The sequence below is a fragment of the Plodia interpunctella genome, chromosome 20, assembly GCF_027563975.2.
Source record: "Plodia interpunctella isolate USDA-ARS_2022_Savannah chromosome 20, ilPloInte3.2, whole genome shotgun sequence".
Taxonomy (NCBI): Eukaryota; Metazoa; Arthropoda; class Insecta; order Lepidoptera; family Pyralidae; genus Plodia; species Plodia interpunctella.
The window spans coordinates 1,705,055-1,731,954 of NC_071313.1; the positions used below are offsets into that span (position 1 = coordinate 1,705,055).

The 26,900-nt window shown below is 35.8% G+C and overlaps 3 protein-coding genes across 6 annotated transcripts in view; 2 read left to right on the forward strand and 1 right to left on the reverse strand.

Annotated features, from left to right (window-relative positions):
• Positions 1–402: 402 nt before the first annotated feature.
• On the forward strand, positions 403–16,633 carry Cep97 (Centrosomal protein 97kDa). Its single transcript, XM_053760366.2, has 15 exons — positions 403–569; positions 647–804; positions 913–1,057; positions 1,304–1,419; positions 1,990–2,189; positions 2,790–2,873; positions 4,288–4,444; positions 4,940–5,018; positions 5,736–5,903; positions 6,447–6,646; positions 7,175–7,578; positions 8,952–9,073; positions 9,845–10,047; positions 10,491–10,618; positions 11,381–16,633. The coding sequence occupies exons 1-15, from the start codon at positions 566–568 to the stop codon at positions 11,502–11,504; spliced, it is 2,292 nt and encodes a 763-aa protein (XP_053616341.1). The 5' UTR covers positions 403–565; the 3' UTR covers positions 11,505–16,633.
• A 783-nt stretch (positions 16,634–17,416) lies between these two features.
• LOC128678657 (uncharacterized protein) lies at positions 17,417–24,806 on the reverse strand. The gene is made up of 9 exons (XM_053760365.2): positions 24,544–24,806; positions 23,223–24,088; positions 22,719–22,850; positions 21,874–22,325; positions 21,292–21,671; positions 20,682–20,826; positions 20,419–20,482; positions 19,672–19,733; positions 17,417–19,046 (listed from the first exon to the last, which is right to left on the reverse strand). The coding sequence occupies exons 1-9, from the start codon at positions 24,699–24,701 to the stop codon at positions 18,921–18,923; spliced, it is 2,385 nt and encodes a 794-aa protein (XP_053616340.1). The 5' UTR covers positions 24,702–24,806; the 3' UTR covers positions 17,417–18,920.
• A 517-nt stretch (positions 24,807–25,323) lies between these two features.
• POSH (Plenty of SH3s) overlaps positions 25,324–26,900 on the forward strand; it is a 36,791-nt gene continuing 35,214 nt past the window's right edge. For all 4 annotated transcript variants that reach the window (XM_053760360.1, XM_053760362.1, XM_053760363.1 and 1 more), the window contains exon 1: positions 25,324–25,636. The gene's annotated coding sequence lies outside the window, so the exon portion shown is untranslated. The remainder of the gene's footprint in view (positions 25,637–26,900) is intronic.

Here is a 26,900-nt window from a genome sequence, read left to right on the forward strand (position 1 = left end):
ATATTATAAAATTGCAAATAGCAGTGTTTTACGCTTTTCTGCAAAAACCGCTGAGTATATTTCTATTATGGTATGGATGGAAAATTAAAAAAGCAAATGACCCGAAAATGATCATAACACAGACTACGTATTTTCCGCAATGCAAGTGGACATTTTAACTTTACATATTGTACAATATTACAAAATTATAATTAATTACAATCTACATTTCATAATCATTAGTAATGCTTTGATACTAACTTGATTACTTACATCACTATCTAGCTGTCAATTGAGGAAAGTTCGGAAACATTAATTGAAATAATTTTTGTGTGGGTGTATCAAATTATTTAAATTATTAGACATACATATGTAGTTTAGATCATATATTTAATATATATCATAGGTTTAAATTACTTAAAAATGTCTGCTTTTAATATTAATAAATTGACATATTTTAAAGTATTTTGACAGCTTTAGTTGGATTGTAATTCTAAGTTCAGAACGTAAAATTACCAATGTTGATTTTTGTAATGAAAAAGTGCATCATTCGTTATTAAATAAAAAATGCTCTAATTTTTTGAAAATGGGTAAGTAGGACTATTTAATTTAATTGATCGTTACAATTCAGTTTAAGCTCATATAATCACGAGAGTTTTCTGCACAGATGACTGCAAGAGTGACACTCTGGACCTCTCGAGGCGTGAACTGAAGAAAATAGAGAAAGCGCCTCCAGAGGAATCCAACACGATTATTAATTTGGTTCTTGATCAGAATGAGCTGCAGCGACTGGATAATATCGATACATACAGCCGCGTTGAAAACGTAAGTTTCAAGACTTGTTACTGTTATCCTATCAGTAAATATTTTATTATGCTTAACCAACCCTAAAGGCTCTGAAAGATAACGGTCATAATTTTTCTTTTTTTTTAGTTGTCGATATGCAACAACTTCCTACTTCGAATGCATGGAGTTTCTCGTCTCACAAACATTCGGATCCTTGCTTTGAACAACAATGGGATCTTACAGATTGAAGGACTCAAAGATCTTATTTATTTGAAGGTTTTAAAATTAGCCGGTGAGTACGCATAATATTTCATCAACTAAGCATTTTAGTAGTAATGCTGTGTATAATGATGTATAGAATGTCAGAATCAAAATTATTAGATTTAAATTTGTTTTGTTTATACATAAATGGCATGTTCTGTTTTCTGTGATTATACCTTATTGAAAAAAAAAAGAAAATGAATTCAAGAAAATAAATTAAAATATATATCATTTTTATATTTCACTCTTTCATTGTTGTATTTTGTTTTTTTTTCAGGAAACAGTATAAAGTCTATAGAGCATTTAAATCACAACATGCATTTGGAGCAGCTGGATCTCTCCAACAACCAAATATCTTTTGTTGCTGATATATCTTATTTGAAGAGTTTGAAGGTAAGCCTGGCAGAGGTTTGGTTATATAAAACCTGTTTTTAGGTTTAACTAATTTATTTCTCAAAAATATAATATACATATATTTGCTTACAGAGTAAAATAATATTACTTAATTATGTACATTCCTTTTTGACTAACACATAGGTTTATTTACAGTTCATTTCTACTGGATTACTTGTATCTAACACAAATCCTAGACTTTTATGTAAATGTTTAGAAGTTTTATGTAAACTTTTGTTCTATGACTTTTTGTGATTCATAGTTTTTTGTTGTATATAAAAATAAACAAAGTCTTATTTGCAATTCCATTCCACACATGTTAACTCTATGTAATAATTAAGCAGCACAAGACAGTACCTACTCTCACATGAGAATCAAACATAGAAACAACATAAAACCTATACCTGAATATTTTGGTATTTATTATGTTTAGACAATATAGACAGAAGTAGTAGAACAATAGATGTTTATCTCTATGCGCTTAAGTCGCCATTAGAACATACACAGTACACTCCAGATTTTAATAAGTGGCATAATTTCACAATACTATAATTTTAAATGTTTACATAGCATCTGAACCTGGAGAGGAACCGCATAATCGATCTGCGGCAGTGCGACCGCTACCTGCCCGCGAACCTGGAGCACCTAGGGCTGGCGCACAACAACATACACGACCTCAACGAGATCTCGCATCTGGTGCATCTGAACAAGCTGGACAGCTTCACTATGCAGGGCAACCCGTGCGTCGCTATGGCTGGGAAGGATAAACTGTATCCTTTATAATTAATAATACACAACTGAACTAATATATAATAAAGTCGGCAACGTACCGGTTACCAGTATCGGATTACCCGTGTCCATCGGCTGCGGTGATTGCTTACCATCAGGCAACCTGCATGCTCGTTTTCCCACTAAGACAAATATATATACAGTCAAATTTCGAATGCCTTCACGCAAGGCAACTGAGTGGTGCCGGGAAAGGGGATGATCATACTACATACGTCTGGAGCGAAATGACGGCTTTGGGAAATAAAATTACATTTGATATTTTGTGACAACCCTGACTGTATAATCTCCGCTGGCGCCTGTTTCGCTTTTAGGAACGCCGTCAAACGACTGTGCGAAGTTATTGAACTGTAAATAAATAAATAAATAAATAAAAATAAATATTTAATTTTTTTTTTAAATTTGTGATATGGATTAATTACGAATTGTCGAAACATTCCGTAATACTTCCACAGGGGTGAAGATCTGTATATATCCCCTTATTTGTCATTAATCTTAATCTTGATTCAGTCTTTTGAATTTTTTTTATAACTAGAGTTGTACTAATTATCTGTAAAATGCTATTTCTTTAATCATTATTCCAGTGGATTTGACTATCGTCCTTTCGTTCTTAATTGGATCTTGAGCGTCAAATCCATTGATGGATTTGTCGTCAGCGCAATCGAAAGGTGAGTTCACTTTTTAGGGTTCTGTAATTAAAAGATCTCAGGTTCAAATCCTACTCGTGCCACATTAGTTTGTATACTTATCTGGCTCATTTATAGTAGTTTTCATGTAACACCAAAGGCTCAATCCAAAACCAATATTTATAAAATATTAAGTTCGTTATAGAAATTCAGCGATTATAGCATAAATAATTGATAATTGTATAAAAAGTACCAGACTTTAAAGTTTAATTTATTAAGATAATGAATTGCTGTTAAATGCTTGAATCATAAAACCACAAAATGACCAATAACATACAAAATTAATCTCTAACGATCGTTTTATAGTTCATTACAAAAAACAGTCCAATAAATAAACTGTATCTGTATATATTTATTGCTATAAATCAATTTGTTTTATAATATTGCGTATATTGACATCACAAGTTGCGCGGCCATCTTGATAATCCCAACTAATAAAAATAGTAATAATGAAAGCCTAAAAAAGTTGATTTATTTTGTCCTCGCGAATACTCAACGGCAGAGGAAGAACCAGGAATGAAATCAATCTCAAATGTGAGAGATAGGCGTCACATCTACGGGTAAAGGACCTTGTAAAGGACGTAAAGGTCCTTTTGGTCGATTTTTAGTTTCATTTTATTTTTCTGTAATCCGCTATTCAAAAACTATTCAGATTAAAAACAAAGTACAAAAATTGAATCGAAATAAAATATGCAGGCTTAATCCTAGAGGCTAAATATTATATATATATATTATATACAATAATTGCTGATTTAAAATGATGTACTTTTCCATCTTACTTTCCCGCGCATCTATTTCAGCGAGTTAATGGAGCATCGCGCAATTTGTGAAACTAATCCAACTTGCTTATTCATCTTTTATTCATATGTGCAATTGAAATACCTAATGCATCTTATTCAAGCAAGAGCTCCTTTTTTGTACTGGGTTAAGTTGGTTTAGCAGCAGTTTATATATTCGACCATAAGACCATTACTATAAGACCTACATTTGTTAATTGACTTGGTGAAGTTTGTCGCGCCGCTTCTTCTTCACCTGGGCTTTGGAAGTAAGCAGTATACTTAGTTTAAGTGTTTTTTTAACGTCAATAAGTGATGTATATCATCCTAAATTGAATAAAGAATTTTGTTTTTTTTTATTATATGCCACGCTAGCTTATTAAGGGTAATATTTATTTGTATAATTAATAATATATTTAAAAAAAATTGACAATTTAAAAATGGTATGAATATTGCCTATTTGAGTAAAAATAATATCCTTTTTGTCTCATTACAAGACTTGAGTCTTGTAAAGTTGATCTTAGAAACTAGACAAACACACCTTTGTTTGGAGACTATTTCCTGAAATAGTTTCCTATAAGAATCTTAAAATATTTTATCTTTGCCAATTTTTTTTTCAGTTTGAAGGCAGAATGGCTGTACAGCCAGGGCAAGGGGCGTCACTTCCACGCGGGTCAGCACCAGGAGCTGTGCGAGTATCTAGCCAACACTTGTCCTTTGACTGCTGACGCGCTGGAGACTGAAGATCAGAGGAAACTGCGCCTTATTCTCAGTAAGGTAAGGTCGTGTATTTATTTCCATATGTATTGACATGGCATGGCCCACGAATGTATTTTTATTTTATACTAGCTTTTGCCTGCGGCTTCGCCCGCGTTTATTTTGTGCGTCCGCTCATAACTTATTATTGTTAATATCTCGGGTTCTAAGCAACGTATCGCGTATTCGCGATTTTAAGCTATCCGCTATACAATTGGTAAAACCGCATTCGATGGAGTTGAAGTCATTAAAGACCCCCATAATTATTTTTCTTTAACATCTCCTATGTACAGACATACTTCACTTACAGTTTTATTATATGTATAGATTTCGTCATGTCAACTTTGTGCAATAAAATATTAACTTCCTTTTCACAGTCTTCGGCATCCTTAGTTGTGGGACTAATATATTCGTTGGCGCGATTAAAACAACACTTTTTGAGTAGACTCTTTTACCAGAGGAAATGGCATAGACAGACATATATAGATCGATTATTAAAGAAGTAAAATATTTCAGGCGCAACATCACCAACAGCAACTAAAGGATACAAACCACAGCCCTTTGAAACCGAAGCTACAATCACCCAGAATGCAATGTAAGTACGATAATACACATTATTAATTAAAAGTTTGGATAACAATGAGAAATTTCATTCATTTCATCACTCACATTCTTAGTTCATCTGTCAAACCGAAACTTTGAAATATTTTTTAAACGCGTATTTATATGTCATTTAATTTATTTCCTTTAAATTTTTTTACTTATAACAGAGAGAGACCTTTAAGAGTAGCATAGACAGAAAAATAGCGGGAAAAACTTGAGGGCGGCTGCTATAGCTAATACCGTCTCTCTCTGAACTTCCTGGTTTCAATCGTGGACTGTGACGCCGCGAAGCCAAAGTTAGCGTGGAAATAAACATTAAACTTCGTTTCGTCTGTGATGTTACAAACGACCGCCTGTGTGAGATTAACCCTCCTAGGGAATGTTATTGTGGCCAATTATTTACCAGGGCCAAATTAATCTAACGTATTGAATTCTAATATTTCATTATATTGGTATAGTAGTCGTCCATTGTAACTAATACAAAAATCGCTGTGTGTGTTTGTTTAATTCCACGTAATGACCACGACCCTCAGCCATGAGGAATACGACTATGAAGAAGACACTGTCTTAGGTACCTACGCACCATATTTCAGCTTTCTACGCCCAGTAGTTTCGGCTGTGCGTTGTCTGTCAGTCAGTCACTCGGTAACGCAAGAGTTAGATATAGATTTCGTATGTCTGTGGCGTACATAGCTGTGTGTTGGTGCAGCCCGCATAGCCGCGCGCCACATGGGCCGGTCGCCCGAGCGGCTGACGTCGAGCTACCACGCGGCCCTCGCCCGCAACACCTCGCCCTCGCCTCGTCCGCCCGCTGACACACCCGCCGCCATGACGCAGAGCTTCGACTGCGGACTGTTTGATAAGAGGGAGAAGTCCGGTGAGATGATCATTTATCATTTTGAACGTATTTTCAGGGTTATTCATGATGTTATACGCACCGTGATTGAACTTAAGTTTGTCCTCTGGACTGCCCGTTTGATCAGGTGTTATCACATTTTTGTTTACTAACAAATTATTATATATTGAAACACATAGGTGAAACTTTCCACGTTTCAGTTTTCATCACTCTCTCATCCGCCTCTGCCTCTCAGGGGTTGGTGTAAAAAATCAACTATAAAATTTTGAATGTTGTACAACCGGCTTTTTTTGACAACCCTCTGGGGACGCTATTGTTGCCTATCAACTGTTAATGCATATGTATCTTAATCGCCTCGTACGACATCTATGGAAGGATTTAGAGTGGTCCTATTCTAGTTTTTATTAAATTTCCATGACATTGCAATATGATGATAAGCATGACCTAATGGTGCATCCAGAATCGACTTCCAACTAGGGCACTACTCAACCATTTACTGCAGTGATACCTATTTTTCGTGATGCGTTGAATCGATAGTCAGTTAAATATTCTAATTTGTAACAGAATCGACACCGACCCCGCCCCCTCAGCAGCCGCAACTACAGAAACCAATCAACCAATCACTGGAAGCCGCATCTAAAATGGTACCCGTGCCGGAGTCGCTCATGAGCCCCGACTACCAGGACCCGATATACGACATACAGAAAACTATCCCCAAACCCAGCAATCATTCTGTTAACAGCGTTTCGAATACTTCGTCACAGGTAGGTTGTAGGTTTAAAATAACTTTATCGTTATTTAAAAGATGTCCCCCTGTTGCGGCTCGTATGTATGAACGTAAGAACCTAAAAAACTAACGGACGGATTCTTGTACTGCTTTCCCCAATTAATAATGGATTTCTGAGGAACGTTTTGTAAATTACTAGCTTTTGCCTTGATTTTCTCTTCAGTGAAATATTTGAACCCCCTTTTTACCCTCTTAGAGGATGAATTTTGAAAAATCCTTTCTTAGTGCACACCTTAACCACATAAGGAACCTACGTGCTAAATTCAAGTTTCTAGACCCGGATGTTTGGGCTGTGCTTTGTATGTCAGTCAGTCATTCAGTGTCTTCTTTTATGCATATAGATATACCTAAACACATGAAGAAACGAAATTTGCACGCGTGTATTTTATTTTAGATATGCATACCAAGTATGCATGGGTATTTTGCCGCGATAATAGTTAGTTAATAGTGGATTTCATGCAATTAATTGTGTGCTGTTGACTGTACTATTCTTTCCCTTTCACAGTCCAGCAACAGCAGCATACAAGAGGAAAGGCCGCACAGACAGATAACCCAACCGACAAACATACACAAAAACCTGAAGGGCTCACCGAAATTGACGAAAAGTGCCACATCCTCGCCGAAAATGAAACGCTTGGAACAGCGCAAAGGCAGTCTGTCCAGCGTCAAGAACGAGAAAGTTAATGGAGTTAAAAACGAAATCGATACACCCGATCGTATCGATCCGGATAAATTGGAGATAATAAAGTTGGCGTCCAATCAGAGGCGGCAAAAGAATAAGAGTGTGGAGTCGATGGCGGCCGTCACCATTCAGAAAATGTGGAGGGGGTACAGGAGTCGCAACTTGAATAAGGACACGCTGAGGATCCTCCATGCGATACAGGCGGCGAGAGCGAGACAGCATATACAGTGAGTATACCAAGTTGTATATTACTAAATGCACTATTTTGACAATTACATTTGTATTGAGTATGCAGTAACAGCTGGAAAACAAAATATCTACGCAATTATGAATTTTACCGATCTTTGTTAAGTAGATAGATGAACTCTTTATTGCACCATTCACAAAGGAGTTATAAATTACAACAAGGTATTCACACATAAATGAGCACAAAGGCGGCCTTTGTATTGTTAAGTATTGTTGATTGTTGCGGCAATTTTCATTTGATTAAATGAGTTACATAGCTTAGAATATTTTTATATTTAAACGCGAACGAAGCGAACGCATATCCATAAAATAATTCATACAATACAATACGCTTTATTGCACCAAAAGCGAAATTAACAAAAAAAGAACCATACAAAAATAAAATAAAAGGCACAAAGGCGGACTTATCGCTAAAGCGATCTCTTCCAGTCAACCTTGGGTTGGGAGGAAACGATAATGGAGAGAGGCGTTGGCGCAGGAAATAAAATAAACTAACACATAATATACACACATATACATATAATATATAAATATATATACAAATTTGTAAAAAAATACCTAAACATACAAATAAATAAGAAAAAGTAGGTACAAGTTAGGAGATAGTGGAAAGATAATGTGACTTGGCAAGTAGTTTAAATTTGGACAGAGTTCGTGCATTACGGATATCAAGGGGTAGAGCATTCCAAAGTCGAACAGCTTGAACAGAGAAAGATTTAGAGAAAAATTTAGAATTGTGGATAGGAAATCTAAGTCTCAGTGAAACCGTGCTACGCAGACTACGAGAAGAGCTACTATCATCAATTAGAAATTTAAAGCGGTCCTTGAGATATGAAGGAAAATAAGGGTTAAACAACACTGAAAAAAGCATATGAATGACAATATGCATGTTACCGCGAAGTCGAATGGGGAGCCAGTCAAGTTGGGAGCGGAAGTTAGAGATATGATCGAATTTACGGAGTCCAAAAATGAATCTGATGGCAATATTTTGAAGGCGATCAAGTTCTTAGGTGAATTAATTGCTCTTGAAAAAAAGCAATAAACTCCTGACGTAATAATATTTTATTCAACATTACCACATAAAAATAGGATGCGTCAAGATATTGTAATAACCAGACAAGATAATTTGAAGATAATAAATTTTATTTTTTGTGTTATGGCTCCTCGTTCGCAAAAACGATAATTTTGCCAACGTCAAGGTTGCGATTAAAAGCATGTTTCATGTATGTTATAATACATAATAAACAATATTAAAAGCACATGTTCGGTACATAATTACGAGATTACTATACTTTTTGACTCACGTCATTTCGAATCATCGTCACACAATTTGACTTTCATTGCTGTTAATTAGGCGACTGACGTGCGACATGGAAGCAACCAAGGCGGCTTTGGAGAGCGAACGGAAAATACAACAACTGCAGATGCAAGCAATCAACGCACTCTGGAAGAAAGTGTCCACACTGCAGGTCGCTGGTGAGTTTTGTACTCCAACGTGACGCGTAATACTGGTTGAATTTTACGTGCGTTTTGTACTCCGCCGCGGGCTGTCATTACAGTTTATTAAATTGTACCATACACAGTAATCAATTTAATTGTCCTATTTAATAAATAAGTAAGGTACTGGTTTATTGTTATTTTTATTAATGTTCAATAAAAAAAACGTATTCTTTAATTTTTTTTAAATGTCGGACACTAATGAAACGCTACACGCCGCGTTCAAAAGGTCGTGAAATTCACCCTCTAGCTTTTATTCAGTTTCATCTGATTCCTCTTTTGGTCTGTTATGTCTCCCTCTCTCTCTCATCTTTATGTGTTCCCGAAATATTCCGGAGCTGTGACGTCGCGAAGCCCGTGATGAACGTCACTACATAGTATAAAACAAAGTCGCTTCCCGCTGTCTGTCTGTACCTATTGTATGCTAGATCATTGAATTCACGCAACGTATTTTGATGCGGCTTTATTGAATAGATAGATAGTATGATTCTTGACGAAGATTTAGGTGTATATTTACTAGCTTTTGCTCGCGGCTTCGTTCTCGTAACTTTCCCACGGGACCTATTATTTTTCCGGGACGAAGTCTAGGTCCTTCTCCTTATTTCAAGCTTCTTGCATACATGTAATTTGAAGTATGGAGAAGGGTACCTTTTATTCCGGAAAAACAAACTTTCCCGTGAGAAACACACGCGGGAGCCGCCGGCAAAAACTAGTAAAGAATATTTGCACTGTATTTAGAATGGTTTTCAGACACAACAAAGCGTCGTCCCTCGGAAAGCGAAGACAACACGGAAGCGTTGAGACAACTGAGCGAGACGTGCGCGTCGCTGCAGTCGCAGGTGGAGGCGCTGCACGCGAGCGTGCGCGAGCTCGCGTGCGGCGCGCGCGTGCGCTGCGCGTGCGCGTGCGCGCGCGCCTGCCAGACTGACGTCACCGCCGCCAGCTTGGAACTGGTTCGTATTGCTGTCTGTGTCCGCTAATAATATATTGGGACGAATCACACAGAACGCTGCTGTCTCTGTCGTGTGTGTCCTCTAAAGACCAAGCGACGTATGGTTCAAAATGTAAATAAATATATTGGGACTAATCACACAGATTGAGCTAGCTCCAAAGTAAGTTCGAGACTTGTGTTATGAGATACTAACTTAACGATACTATATGTTATAACTAATACATATATAGAGAAATATGCAAGACCCGGGCCAATCAGAAAAAGATCATTACCCGACCGGGGATCGAAACCGGAACCTCTCGGTTCAGAGGCAAGCACTTCACCACTGCGCCCCCGAGGTCGTCAAATGTCACCCCGGGGCGGTGCAATAATTCAAATCAAATTTAAATGAACAATAATAAAATTATAAAAAAATTTATGAGAAACGAAATTTTTGTATACTAGGAGGAGCGTTTCAGTTGGCTGCGTCGCCCACAATCCCTGGCGTTGTCTGCGGCGAGTGCGCCTGCCACCAGCGAATCTCAGAGTTTGGACGATGTGGTGGACACGCCAGCCGACACTGATTCGCACAAGTAAGAAAGAAAGAAGAGATATGGAAATTGAATTTTTAAACTCGTTGATAAAATGCGGCCCCAAAAAGGACAAATTATATTGTACAAAGTGAATTAATGACATATTAATATGTCGGTTGTTTCCTGTTGCATTAGGGGTTGTGAAGCCGCGAAGCCCGGGGTCAGCTTAAAAAAACACTTAAAATTTGGAAGATTCGTCTGTTACTATACAACCGGCCGCTTGCTTGACGTCAACCCTCCTTGGTAATGTTATTGTTGCCTATCAGCTGCTGTCCCTTAGTCGCCTCGTACGACATCCACGCGAGGAAACGGAGTGGTCCTATTTAAGGCCTGCATGGCCCTTCTGGCTTGATAGGGACCACAACTGTGGAAATAAAATAAAAAAATCGTCGTTTCTTTTCAGCATTGGTCGTTGCGAAATACCAGTAGTTTATAGAATTTTGACAAATATTATATAAATTAAAATTAAACGTGTAAAAGTGCCTGTGAGGTCCAATTTTTTAATAAATTATTGATAAATTTACTTAGAATAAACTAAAATAAATACAAAGTGCGGGTTTGCATTTCACTTCTCACTATCGTGTCGATTCGAAGTGAGTCGCAGCGAACCAATCACATTGGAGTGTGGTTGTCGTTGCGTCACACTGTCATGGCGCACTGTGATTGGTTAGCTGCGTCTCACTTTGAATCGATTCGATGGTGAGGTGTAAATAGTAAAGTCGCGTTACTATACACAGCATTAATATTCAAATATTCTTCTAGTGAAAAACCAAACGAAATGGCCGCTTTAGACATCGAGCGAACAGAATCAGTAATAGAAGAGAAACCCGATACCGAACCTGAACGACGGTTAGACGAGCAACCGGAGGAAGTCATCGCCGACTGATAACGCGAAATGAACCTTACGCCCTCGACGCAAGGCCCAAAGCTTAACGTGCTTGGTGAGTTGCGTTGCTAATCGTGTTTGTATGGTGGGAAATTAATACGTGAAAATAATGGGTGTTTGGGTGAATTTTCGGGCATTTCGACCGCCGCCATTAACATCCATCTAACAAGAAAGACAAGGATAATGTTGCTACCTGAATTTATAAATAATTCTGAGCTGGTAGTATACAATCTTAGGTAATCATTGTTAAAATTTCAGAAAGGTTCTATATTTAATCCATAATAAGTGCGGTAGAAATGCTCCAAATTTAACCGAATTGTGAAAATGTATTGGTGTACAGAAAGCGTTTTGTTGCATATTTTAGGCCTGCGGGAATTACAAGATACATTGTGTGTTATTCTTTTAATTAAATGTTTTTAATTTTGATTAATTTATTTTGATAACTATATCTGCACTTTTGAATTTTATTTATTTAACGCACGCACGCATAATATAACGCATTTCACACGAGTGTGTTAAAAAAGACACTTTCGCTCTCTAACCGTGCAATGTAATCTAAGCGAGGCAATTTAGTGTTAAGTTTTGAAATTGTATAATTTATATGGCAACATAACATCCAATGACTTTTTTACAGTCTGTCTTAAAGTTTTATCTGGCCGCACACTAGTGCCACCATAATAATTTTCGTCAATTTCTAAATTAATAAATGTTCTGGTGGCGCTAGTATGCGGCTAGATAGAGCCTCAATGCCGACTACACATAATCGCCGAATTCAGACTGATGCCGACGCGAACGAGCGAACATTGTGTAGTTTGTGTGAAACTTTATTAACCGCAAGGAAAAACCAGAAATATGCATCGAATCCGCCTAATTTTGGCGATAGTGTATAGCCGACATTAAGAGTAGAAAATTGATTTTTGACGAACTACAATTTTTCACTATTGCAATACCAAATCTGATGGCTGTGATTGGTTCAAAAACACTCAGTGTTACCAGCCAAGTGATCACAGTACACTCATTAATTTTCTACTCTTTATAGATAGACTGTACCAGTTATTTCAGCATTCACACCTATAATATATAACCACGTTATATAACCTGTTATATAACGTTTACTTGTTTAGTTATTAAGTTATTTATGTTTAATATCACTATTATTATAGCGACTGATCGTTTCGTTAGGAATGACCAATTACTTTTTATTTATTACAGCTTATTGTGGTAAGAAATATTCAATATAATACAATTAAAATAAGTGCAGTCATTTCCAAAGATAAATTATTGCTAGATTTAATTTTTTTTTAACTCTCGATAAAGATTAGCGAATGTGTAAACAAAATAAGTTGAATAAAACACAGAAAGAGGATTTATAACAGCACTTAATACCATTGTCACAAAAAACTAAATAAATATGCGCGTATTTTATCTATGAGTATGTAAAATTTCTAGAATTTAGAAAAATACAACGCTTAAAATTAATAACGTTACACAACATTTGGCTGTATTTTACATTGAATTGAAATATTTAAGTGAGTTTTCGTTTTTTAAACAATAAATCATGTCTAGAAATAGTCATTTTTGCGACATATTATAATCAACGTTATTCACTGCCGAATGTATAAATATGATAACCTACATAATGATATGGTACACGATACAATTACATTTTATATGATGTTATTATTGTCAGAAGAAAGAGCTAATCAAAATTGGTACAGTACTAACACGTTTATAAGTTAAATCGGCAATATTCGACGGCGCAGAAGGGTGCGTCCTACTGCCGAATAAAACCTAATACAAACTCAAATAACGACCATATTACTAGGACATAAGTCTTAAAATAAAATAAAAAAATCAATGATTCGTGCGTACGACGCGACGGCGCGGACTCAGACAATAGCGGGCAGCTCTGTTCGCGGGTAAACAAACATGGCGCGCTCTGATTAGCTAAAATATTTTCGCGCCGTACAACGGTGTAACTTATAAAAGTGGTAGACCTGTACATATTTTGCTAAAATACATACTACACAGTGAATAAATAAATTAATTTTAAGTAAAAATAAAATATAAATAAAAGCACATTCTGGGTACATGTAAAACCGTAGCTAATGAAAGAGCTTTAATATTCCATTATATATTTCTTTATATTTGTACTATTATGCTATTAATGATATGTATTTAAAAGTACACTTTCTTATCACATTTTAATTTAGAATAGTTTTATTTATTTGAGCAACTGAATCTCTTACACTTGATTTTCTAATTCCAAAAGGCATCATAACACAATTTAAGACAATTCGATCTAGGGGTGTATTTGCATTTGTTTTTTAGAAAATCTTTAACGACATCACTATATTTACTAGTCATTTTTAACTGTTTTAACTTTTCATGACAGCTATTATTAAACTTTTAATTTTAAGGTTTCTCAACACCAGTATGTAAAAGACTTTACTGTTTAACTATCTGACTTTAAAATCATTGGCTAATCTGTAATCTGGTAATATCAATTTTATGAATGATTGATTTTGGAAATGGTTCCTTTCTCAAGAAAATTGATGGATTTTAATGACAGCGAAAAATATCCAAACGCACTGAGAACCACCCTAAAGTGTATTTGTTCCTAAATAATACTTGAGAATGAGATTCTCAAGTATTATTTAGGTCTTATGTCATATTACATCCACACATGTGTTACATTCCATTTACTGGCGTATAATAGTTGTTGATATTAATTGAAAAGATTTTATCTCTAAATTCATTATAGCCAGTGATCATACATTATGTCCTCAATATTATGTCTTTACATGGTTCATGTACTTGTTTACATAACCAAATGTCAGTCATTTTTGTAGTCAACGTATATACGTTGACTACAAAAAATAATAAAATAATAGTAATAAAAAATATTATTATTTTACCTATGTTTCGGAATTAGCCATGTTTTATAAAAAATGTATTTTATGATATAGCTTCGCGAAAATAGCTATAGAGTAAATGTATGATGTAAGAAATGTGAAAATATTTTGAGCGAACAAAATTAGTGGCAAAATTTTAAATTGTTCATGTAGAAATTAAGCGAAAAGTCACAGACGTTATGTATAGTTATGTCTAGCATGTTATTGAGTGGGATGTCTCATCCAATGGGCTCGTCTTGCCAGGCCCGACAAAGATAAATAAAACCGGTAAACTACTCAATGACATATTTGCTAAAATAATTGTGTTTTAAATTGCAAAGTTATTTGTATCAACTGTATTATTTATAATGTCACGATGCCACGATGACCTATCATTTATATATGAATATTATTATGGCGTGCCAGTAGAAAATCAATCTTCTATGTCGGAAAAATAACTAACCATAGTGCAGAGTGACGTGGGTTTTTGACCCGACGAACAACAAACAGTTAAATTTGTTCAATCAGCAAGCGACGCCCTCACTGGGCTACACAGCCGGGCTGGATAAGTTAGCAAACCAGTGTTTGTCAACACGAATAAAATTAGTTCAAACCATATAATTACAGTTGTTATAACTGTTATGACAGTTTATTTAGATTAATAAATGTATTGGTAGTTACTGGTTTTAATTTTCTTTCAGAAGGTCTAAACGCTTCTAATGTGACTAATTTTACTTTATAATCGTTAATGTCTCGTGTCTCTCTATTTGAATACGTTTTCATTATTGCTGTGAATAACTTATATTTTAAAAGACATTAGAAATTGATATGAAACAGCTTGAACTGAGCTCCCATATTCATAAGCTGCTCGAAAATAGGAATTGCACATAAAAAAAGAACCAAAATCAAAATGTACCATATACTATGCTTGCTATGACTACATTGACTACCAAACAATCTGGATATGTCCTTTCTTTGAAAAAAAAAACATTTAAAAAATATGTCATAACATTGCACATTACCAAATTCAAAAAGACATCAAGATCGCTTTACCTTTTTTTCAAAGTATCTAAACAAATAGCATAGTTTAGCTAACACAGCGTGATATGATCACAGTTGCAATATGGAGCTCTGTCAAGCTTCATTTTTAAGTAATTTGCAAAGGATTGTAAGTGGGAAGTCATCGATGGAATAACAATTAAACTAATGTATGTCTTATATTTACTGTAAGAAAATACATTTTGGCACATCTATTTTTACATTGTTGTTACTGTGGAGTTAGCATGAGTTTTTGCGAGAACATAATCGTATCGACAACGTCAAGTTAGTTCAATTTAAAAGCGCCAGGGGCGCTGTTCTTATTCCATGTAAATTTTATAAATGACGATATAATTACGTACTCGGACCCTATTTAAACAAATTGTCTAAAATTATTTGAGATAGATGTGTCTGCATGTATGTAAAGTGGTTACATGTGGTTACAGCGCCCATTTAAAAATTTGCCAATCATATAATCTAAAATCATATCCGCCGTTTTGTGTATACAAGAAAGAGAAACGCTGAGAAATACACAAGAAGAAATGAAAAGGAGTGCCTAATATCTAAATATTTTGTCTCGCCTCCGCTTGATGAGTAATCGATGGCTACGGCAGCTCGTTGTCTGCTGAAACGGCAACTGGTAAATTGATTGTTAAAGATGCCGCCATATGTGTTAAGATTGGCGTAATATCGGGTACAGATATCTATTTATAAAGAGTAGAGAGCGGACTTTTAACGAACTACATTTTTTTGCCATTGCAATACCAAATCAAATGATAAAGATTGGTTGTTAAACTCCCAGTGTTGCCAGCCAAGAGCACACGGCGCCCTCATTTCTTTTTTACTCTTTATAGACAGATTGTAAGGTCCTGTCCGCACCGCGATATTTACCGCGTGGTTTATTTCTCGCAATTCTGTAACATATTGTATCTTTACTGGCGTATTCACACAGGCGATAAAAATTCTTCAGGAAGCAATAAGAGTGCGCGGTAATTCGCAAGAATTCCGCGCAAAGAAATATCGGACAGGTCCTTAGTGTTAACAAATACCCTAACCTAATTTTATGTTTGGGAGCTGTGACCGGACCACTGGTCTACAGAGATACTTGCCGTCCTTCAAACTTCAGCGTACCCACCTTATTTGTTGTCATTATGTTAGAGCCTGTATTTATTATGTTTTATAAAACAATTTTACAAATATGCTCGTTTTATTTCAATTATTTTAATATATTATGAGAAAAAGGACTTTTTCTTTAACATGTTCACGGACGCTCGACGAGATGCAAGTTTTATCACTATAACATCTATATACCGTCAGATTTGTGGAAAAAAGATTACTTTTCTCATTACTTTACTACACTTTTTAATTTTACGGCTCCATCGTTAGCCAAACAATGATTTTGCCAATGTCAAGGTTGAGAAATACACTGTGATTATCACTAAGAATTATAATCGGTTTTCTCATTACAAGGGTGAGACTTAAAGTTAGGATTATATTTATGACAAGGTCACCTTGTTCGGAGATTAATTCAAAACAGGTTCCTATAGGAATATGTTCAAGCATATACCTAGGCCCTCGGATTGCATCGTCTTGACCGAATAATGTAGCAGAAGATAAAACTATATCTAGGTTTGGGAAGCTCGCAAGTATGCCAAATAATGTTGTAAAATCAGGCTGACTTGGCATTTGCCCTTTCAAGCTTTGGACATTTTGGTTTACTGTGTTTACTTGTGTTGTAACGAGACCTTAAAAGCAAAGCCGAAGATAGAGAGGCGTGGCGTATACTCCACCGACAAGAGCATAGCTCTTAAATAAGAAGAAGTGTTTGCTTACCACCTTACATATATAAAGTTAATTGTAGTTATATGCAGTTTAATGCAATACATAAACATCAGCAGCGAGCACACGTTTTGGTAATTGTATATCAGAGTTACGTTTCACAATTAGTTGTCTGTCTTCGACATATTAACGGTACGAGTTTTAAAAAAAGACGGTATATTTTTGGCAGTTGCAATTTATTCAAGTTATTCGTTACAATCGTACTGACTATGCTTGAACAAAGGCTGGTGCATAACTAATTCATACGCAGCAATGTGCAGCACAGATTGTATAATATTGTACACAATGCGTATAATTCTATACATTTAGCAGCCCGTCTTATCACCTTCTCCAAGTGTCCCAAAGGTAAACGGCAGAAATATCTTCAATACATATATTTCCCAGTGTAGTAAATAAGTAGCAAACTTTAAATGAATAATAGCTACATATGCATTCGGTTTGCACCCGCCTTTTTGCGCCCAAATATCACGATAGTGGTTAACTTTTAAGGGTTTGTTCCCGTTGAGTTACACTGCGATTTGTGATTGGGATTGGGAGAAAATATCCTGTTGTGTAGCATCTTTCTCTCAATGAGTAATACTGTTACTCAATAACACTCTGTATTCCCGTTCACTAATACTTACGAAGATTAAAATAAAACAAGTGTAAGGATTAAAGATTTTGTTTAACAGAATAGGAGTTATTATTATTACTTTTTGGGGACGCCTGTACGAGCACCAGATGGGTGATCAGTCCCCTATTACTGGGACCATTTCACCCAATTCCCCGTAACAGAATAGGAAAGTGTGTGTGCACTTTCTCCCGATGTGTACCAGTGTTACAAATCGCGGTGTGACTCAACGGGAACAAACCCTTTCAACAGTGACATTACAGATCAAATAATATACAACTTATATACATTATCTTCCATGAAAATCATGTGCCAGCTGTTTCTCTTCCCGCGCAGATTGTAAAAGTTAATCAAGGGAAAATGCTATACACTAGAAATTCATAGGTTAGCAACCTATCTATCACTCTTGAATCTCAATTTCACCAACAAGCCCGCCATACAGCTAAAAGGCGTGGCCTTCGAGTTTCACAAGTCTTGGCTCTGTCTACCCCGTACAATATATAAGGATAAAGACGTGACACTGTATGTGTATATTCATTTTATCGATAGTTAAAAACTATTGATAGTTGGATATAACAGTCGATAGCGTAAAGACTATCTCGGCGCAATGCTATCAGTGCTATAGCAAGGTATCAATAATATTGCTTTATTGTAAAGTAATATTGATATATTGGCTTTGAGTATGTATATATTGGCTATTGATATATGCATAGTATCCTATCGAGCATGTATGTATGCATCGCTAAGTATACTACAAAAGTTAAGACTGCTAGCGCCATCTACAAGTAGAGCAAAGAAACTACCACAAGCGTTCTGACGTTGGCAACGCTTTCAATTGTGAAGCATGAGACAACTTCACTACACTCTTGTCGATCTAACGGTGCAATGTATTTTTATATCTTTTAAAATAACTCATGTAAATTAACAAAAAAGCATTCCATAAAAATTTACTTGAATAAAATCTGATACCCGTGTTAGCGATTAACACATTCGAAAATAGTCAATCCCATCTCAACTTGAAGTCGACATGCTAATCTACCCCCGTGGCAAGGGGGCAATCTTGATGGAGTTCCCCTGAGGGTCCGAGTGGAGGGTCAGGCCCATCTCCTGCAGCACCTCGTTGTCGACAGGACCTTGTAGGGTCATCTTTGAGATTACTTCCTGGAATGAAAATATTTATATTTATTTTTTTATTCAAAGTTTTTAACGTCATATTTTAGTGTATATTTCTAAATACTACAAATTAAAAGCATTTTAGAAATACCTCTGCTATTTTCTCAGCAGAGGTCGAACAAAATGCCGAAAGAAATTAGTTTAACAGTTTTGGTCATGCCAGAAATGCCTATTTATTTATTTGGAATCTTTATTGCACAAAATTACATAAAATATGTACAAATGGTGGACACTAAACAGATATAGCAAGCTGGCGCCGTAATGATGGAGGCTTACCATTATATTATCCATGCGTCCATACTATCCATATTAAAAAGAGACAAGATTTGTATGTTTGTTTGTAATGAATAAACTCAAAAACTACCGGACCGATTTTAATGAAATTTGGCACAGAGACAGACGAAATGTTAAGGAGGAACATAGTGGTATCATTTTATTATGGTTTGACCCGAGCGAAGCCAAGGCGGGCTGCTAGTTTATTTTAATAAGAGGGTGAGTTAGTTATTAGTAAATATATTAGGACAAATCACACAGATTGAGCTAGCCCCAAAGTAAGTTCTAGACTAGTAATTATCGTTAACCAATGATGAGAATGAAGAATTCCATTTCGAACCTGGTTTTCTGGACAGTTTTCACACAAGTTGCGGACGGCGAAGATAACCCACTGCATTATCACTGTAATTTCAATGTAAGGTAATATTGGTCGCAGAGTTAGTCCCGCTAATATTATAAACGCGAAAGTTTGTGAGGATGTATGTGTGTATGTTTGTTGCTCTTTCACGCAAATTCTACTGGACCGATTGTTATGAAATTCGGTACACGGGTAGAATATAACCTGGAACATAGGGTACTTCTCATCACGAAATTCCGACGGGAGAGTAGCGCCGGGCGCGTGTGATGCTATAACATCCAACGAAGAACACAGAAACTAGGTCATTGTTTCTAAAAGTTTTAAGTGGGCCATTCTAGTGATGGAGTTACCATTTATTTTATCGACAGGTTTTACTTAGGAATTATATGAAAATTGAGGTATAAATAAATTTATGACAGGAAATAGTTGTGAAAGAAAAATACATTATGCATTGATTTCATTTGGTAAGGTACAAAAAATCATTCTAGTAATATATTTCGACTATATATTTATAGGGTGACCTCTACATTGTTAAAATTATATCGCGCAATTTCACGTTAGGGGTAATATTGAAGACTACGCATGTGCGTGCATGACTGAACAAAAGTTTGAGCAGGCTTTATTTTTATTGCACAAAATTATGTCATTTATATATCTGTGATCGATTTTAGACTGTCATCTGAAACTCTTTGAACAAAAAACTTAATGAAACAGTAATACAAAGGATACATGGATTTCGAGCGTCAATGTTGGCGCAGTCGAGGAGAACAGGTATCACCTCCAAATCTCGCATCTGAAATCAATCATCATAAAATAATAAATATCAAACAAAGAGAAAATATTTGCATTTTTTTTTTTCTTTATTTGTACTGATATAGACGAAAACTTCAGGAGTAACATAGGCTACTTTTTTTATAATGGTTTTCACGTGCGAAGCCGGGACGATTCGCTAGTTGAATAGAATTTTGAATTTTAAGTTTTGAGTTATATACCTGTCTCTTGTTCTCCTGGTTCTTCCAGCAGAGGTTGGCGAGGGTCCGGACGAGTGTGGCTTTGAACCCGAACGCTACATGGCGCTCCACCGTCTCCACTGACGTCACCAGTTTCTTAGGAGTCGTCGGGTCTACCGCGCCCAGTCTAGAACAACATACATTTGTTTATTTTATGGAAAAGCAACAGTAATTAAAATATAAACAAATATACATGTCAAACAAACAAACGAAAACATTTAACATTTTTTTTAAAGCTAAATTAATTAAGGGCAAGAAAAAGTTGGATAGTGGTCCCTGGGTTCCGAACGGTTTGCAGCTGAGGAAGTACCTTGAAAAACCCTCAGACGAGGAAGAGAAAAGCTAATCTAATTAAAATTATCACAGCAAAACTATAATAACCTCAAGGTAAATTTTAAAACATCATTGATTAGACATTTCAAGGCAAAAATAAAACATTAGCTTCGAATAAAATATAAATAATTGTGACAGACGAATTTCGACAATAACTATACGTGAATACGTGAATATTAGGGCGTTAATAATCTCAATGTGACCAATGATAAAGCGTTTACGGTAGCCATTTATTGGTCAAAAACTAAATTTGACATACCTAGTCTTCTGACTTTCAGGCGAATCAATCTTGACTGAAGGCACTTTTGTGACAGGGTTTTCATCGATCTTAACCTCCTTTACCGGTTCAGCTTTCTTCTCCACAGCTTCCCCGCGAGTCTTCTCCGAGGATATACCTAAAATCTTCTGCAACTGCTCACTCAAATCAAAATCCGTTGAAAGATTCTGACTCTTCTTGATCTCTTTAGGGGTGTCCGGAGATTGTTTTTGTGAATCCGTTTCTGTGCCCGGGTAGGCTAACGGGGGGGATATCTCGCTTGGTGATGCTTTGACTTCGGTCTTTATTTCTTCTTTTGGTAAATGAATTTCTGTGGGAGGATCATTTGGAGTGCTTTCCTGTGACTCTGTTCTGCTTGTAGGCTGCGGGATGACATAATATTTTTAAATCATTTCGCTATGTATTTATTTCCTTTAATATAATCCTGTTGTTTTTAAATGATCGTCAAGGCATTCTAATTTATTAATTTAATGTTTCAAAGCTTTCATCATTATTTGCATCATCAAAAAAATTTTAATATTCCAAAAGCATATAATTGTTCTGTAAATACTTTTGAAAACTTACCTGCAAATCCAACCTGGGCTGCAATGCCACTGGTATAACTTCAGCTATGGTATTCATACTTCCACTAGGCGATGTCGTATCTAAAATCAAAGGAGGCTCCGTATCATCACCTATGTCTATTTTATGTTCCAAGCTTATCCTTCGCGTTGGCAACGCCTGCACACGATCATCAGCCTTAGGCAAAGAGCTACTCCGCTTATAAGCAACTTTTGATAGATCATTATCAATTTTAATACTCCGTTCAGCACTGCCATTTCTACTGTTCAACTCGGCATCAAATTTCAGAGGTTGTGTTAAATTCTCTATGGTATTTATAGTTTCCAATCGGTCTACGTATGGTGTATTGTCATTACATTCAAAGTACTGTTCGCTACTCTCCGATTCGGTGCATTCTGAAGTGGTTTCATTGCAAGACAGCATGTTGTCTGCTGAATCATTTTTTGTGAGAGGATCTGGAATAAAAGAATGCAATAATATCATATCCATACTAATTTCACTGCACAGTATAAAACATAGTCACCCTTCGCCTCTGTCTGTCTCTAACCCTTTTCACACCATTCAATAATGGACTTTGGTGCAGTTATCAGGTAGTGTTTATATAATCCTTAAAGCTAATGATGATTTTTCAGCCCTAAACTTCTCTTTCAGTGGAAAGTTTATTAATTGTTGGCTTTCATTATCTCTGTGTGGACATAAAATAAAATAACATGGTTTGAATGAGTTTCTTTCGGCATTTCTTCTGAGCAGTGGTCATTCCAAAATGCTAGTAGTTTGTGAAGGTCTAATTTCTGAATAAATGATTTGATTTTGATTTAAAACAACAAATAGTAGCAATAGTTACTTACTCTCAACTTGAATAGGTGTGGATATGTTTTCATCATTAATTAATTCCTTCCCAGTAGCCGCATACAGCTTGTTTATGGATGAGAAGAAATTATCACTTTCCCTACCTAGCTTGTGAATTGCTCGCAGGAGAACTGTAAATGAATATAAAAAATTAAAATTAAAGAATTGCAAAGTTTATAAGACAAAAGACCTCCTGGCCGCCCTCGACGAAAGTGGTTTGATGACATAAAGGATTGGACCGGACTTAGATACAACCAACTGAAAATAGCGGCCCAAAGCCGCGAGGGTTTCCATATGCTGACCTCCAAACTTCAATTCGAAGATGGCACCCCATGATGATGAAAGTTTATATACAGTAGATAGTAGAACTAACAAAATTCCAAATTACAATAAATAATAAAAGATATGATAAAGAACAGATTATTACCACAATATTCAATTTGTTTGGTTTCAAGATTTGACTACAGACAGATGGTACAGGTGAAATTAAAATAAGTACTCACAAGCACAATTAATAAATAAAGAAGTATCACTCTGCAGGCAATCCATGTATGTGTCCATACTTGAAGCCGTAGCTATGATCTCCAGTAGAAACACCACTTCTTGTGGCTCTATGGTATTAACATATTTGTCTACGGTCTTCAAAATGCAGTCTGACTTACTCTTAAACTCATGTGCCATGAATTTGACAAAGTTTACTGATACATTTATGTCTTGTGATTCTGTAGACATAAGGATATTGTAGGCCAAGTTCAAAACTAACATTCTGCATTCTGGATCTAATTTAGAATAGAGTTTCTCAATATAAGTATTTTCAACTCCAATCAAGTATTCAATAATCAAATGTGGATATTCGGTGTTGCCGTTATTGTACATGTAAGCTAATGAATTCAATAGTGAAACATCATCTGGAAGGACATTCGGCTGGCCCAATAATATGTTGTAAACAATCATTGCTGCAGCCGTGGCTATTTTGTCATTCTGACCAATGAGACAGTTCAAAATTATTGCATCAAATTTATTCCAAATCATTATTTGATTGAAAGGATTATTTACAACTAGATTTCCTAAAGTTTGTATGAGCACTGTCATACACGATTCATATTTCTTCTGTAGCTCTTCATTTAGTAAATCTACACTTGGATGTTGATATTCTGTGGCTAGAACAAGCATGGAATCCAATATGGACAGTTCTTTGGATATGTAAGTTTGCATTTTAGTTCCGGCTGCGGCGCAGGAACGAACGAGGCGCAAACACTGCTCAGCAACAGCGAGGGTGCTCCTATTGTATGAAGCCTGTTCCACATCTAGCCTCATAATGTGTAGAACTTCAGCAATAAGTCTCAATGTGTATTCTGAAGCTTTTTTACTGAAATAAAATGGAGTGACTAACTTTGAAGAATTTTATTTTTATTTTTTTTATTTTTTAGGGACCAATGATACATATTGAGTTAGCCCCAAAGTAAGTTCGAAACTTGTGTTATGGGATACTAACTCAACGATACTATATTCTATAACATATACATATATAGATAAACATCCAAGACCCAGGTCAATCTGAAAAAGATCATTTTTCATGTTGACCTGACCGGGATTCGAACCCGGGCCCTCCACTGTAGCAGTCCGGCATGATGACCATTAAGCCACGGAGGTAGTCAAACGACGAGAAGGAAAAAGACAGTCAAACAAATAAAAATATCTTCCGGCGTAATCGTTAAAGACTGCAAATGGAAGTAGAATATTATAATTACTACATGATAGTAGGGGTTTCTTTATAGTCTAAATAAAATGCAAATTTGTAACGAATTATATACTAATCCGTACGGTCTCAATCGTCCGGTTTCTGCGTCTCGCGAAAGCTGAGCCTCCGCTCGCAACATTTCTTCCACTTGATCCCATTCTCCCGTTTCCAATTGGAAATTTATTAATTTTGCATCTAGTAGTATCTCTTCAGCAAACCACACACTCTTATCACGAGACATTTTGAAGAATTTTAGTCGAATGTATTTTAAATTTAAATTTTGCAATTTTATCACATTGCATTTGCTTGCTTGAACTTCACGATGTTTTTTATTTCATTTCCTTTCCATCATTTGACAGTGAATTGACGTTGATTGATGACGATGTTTTTTATTAGGTAGGTACATGACAATAATGAGCATACATCCAATTAAATTTTAATTATTGCCATTTTTAGTAGATTTTAATTTCCTTTGAAACGAACTTATTATGGGTCCCATGGCAGGAATAATAAATAAGGACTTCACAGACACAGGCAAGACTTACATGTCACGTACCTCAAAAGGCGAACGGGGATATAACTAATGGTTTGCTTTCTGTCTGAATCCAACAAGTCACATTTTCTCAGAAACGTGTAGAGGTAAAAAGATCCCGAGCATTTGATGTAAACAACTTTTTACCTATCCACGTTATTATCTAAGGGCTATATTGAAATTGATCAACTTCTTGCCTTGCCATCAAGGACAATTATAGTCAAAAATCCTAAATTCATGCGAAATATTTTCTAAATCAGCTGACGGATTTGTCAAATAATATTTATTGATGGTACGTAGTATTATTTATCAATTTATGGCAACACCCAGATAGTCGCTTGCTCCCGCCGCCCCCGCTTGCGTCGCGTTTTGTCGTCGGCTCTTCGAGATTGGCATTTGTGCGTGAAATTGTATTATTTTTTTGTGAGAACAAGTGATTTTAGTGGCAAAAACTTAACCGAGTATCGTTTGATATGGATGTGCAATTCAAAAGTTAGTGTTTAGTTATGTGGCGATTGAAAGGTCTGTGTGACGCAAAATTTGGATCTGACATAGACAGGGTGGTATCCTGAGGATATTGTTTCATTGTATAGTGCAATAATGGACAGGCTTCCCGCTAAACTCGTTGGAATTTAAAACATTTGGTGAGTCATCAGTATTTTGAGTTTCAAATGCACTAGCCGTCATCGAGCGCAGATGCCATGCGTTTAAAGATATCGAAAATTCTTGAAATACCGAACGGCAGCATTCAGTACCACGTTCGTGACTATTTATAACAATTAAATTGTTTTCTCAACTAACACTTCCGCGATTATTCAGGAACGTAAACAATCACCAATTTCGCTGGAGAGGCCGAATGCTGTTTATGTTTAGTTTTCGTGATGATCTGTGAGAATGAACACTTAATGTGCTTTCGGCTTCTCGATCTGCTTCAAACAGGTCTTCAAAATAGATTTAATGAATTATGAGCTCTGAATTTTTTAAAATCCATTGTCTTTAAATCTGCAAAAATGATAACAGTAGCCAATATCTAACCTACCTACATCCGTACCTACCTACAGCCCTTGGTACTCATGAATGTAAGGAATAAAGGTTTGTAATCTACTCAAATCACAAGTTTGGTAGTAAATTAATCACCTGATCCATAACATATACATTGGGAATGAACAGTTGGAGAAAAATGTATAAACCTTTAGTCTTGATAGATTACTTTAGGGTAATTGAAATAATCTGACAACAGCAATCATGATTAGAAACATCATACACATGATTAGAAAGAAAAAAGAGGGCCTTTCAAATTGGCAACACCTTTTTTCAGCTATTTAAATGTTTTTTCATTGATAAACATAATCAGTACCACCTAAATTTTGTATGCTTTCAGATATGATGAATAAGATAAACACAGAATAAATAAATTGATAAGACCAAATTATGTTTCAAACTTCAAATAGATGACATAAATGTGTTGTTGTTAATCTTATCTAATAATAAAAGAAAATATTAATTTACTTAGATACATAATACATATTTTCTGATAATATGTACTAATGATTTGACATATTTCCTAGTAAAAATGAGGTTTGCCCACCTTTTATAACCTATCCTTTATATTGCATGGAATAATGACAGGTATATATGTAGGACAAAAGGTATTTTTGTCTTTAAATTCACTGCAGTTCAGTAAGAGAAACATACAGACAATTCTAAAGTAACTAGACTTGACAATGAGAACAAGTCATATCATGTCTTGGTATATTGTATAACATACATATTATCATACCTGTTACCCATGGGGGGTAGGCAGCAACTAGGGATTTCCACCTTCTACAATCCAGACAAACCGCAGAGGAATTGGTCAATGACTATAGGGTCATTATCATCACATGTATAAATTACTTTCAAAATTCA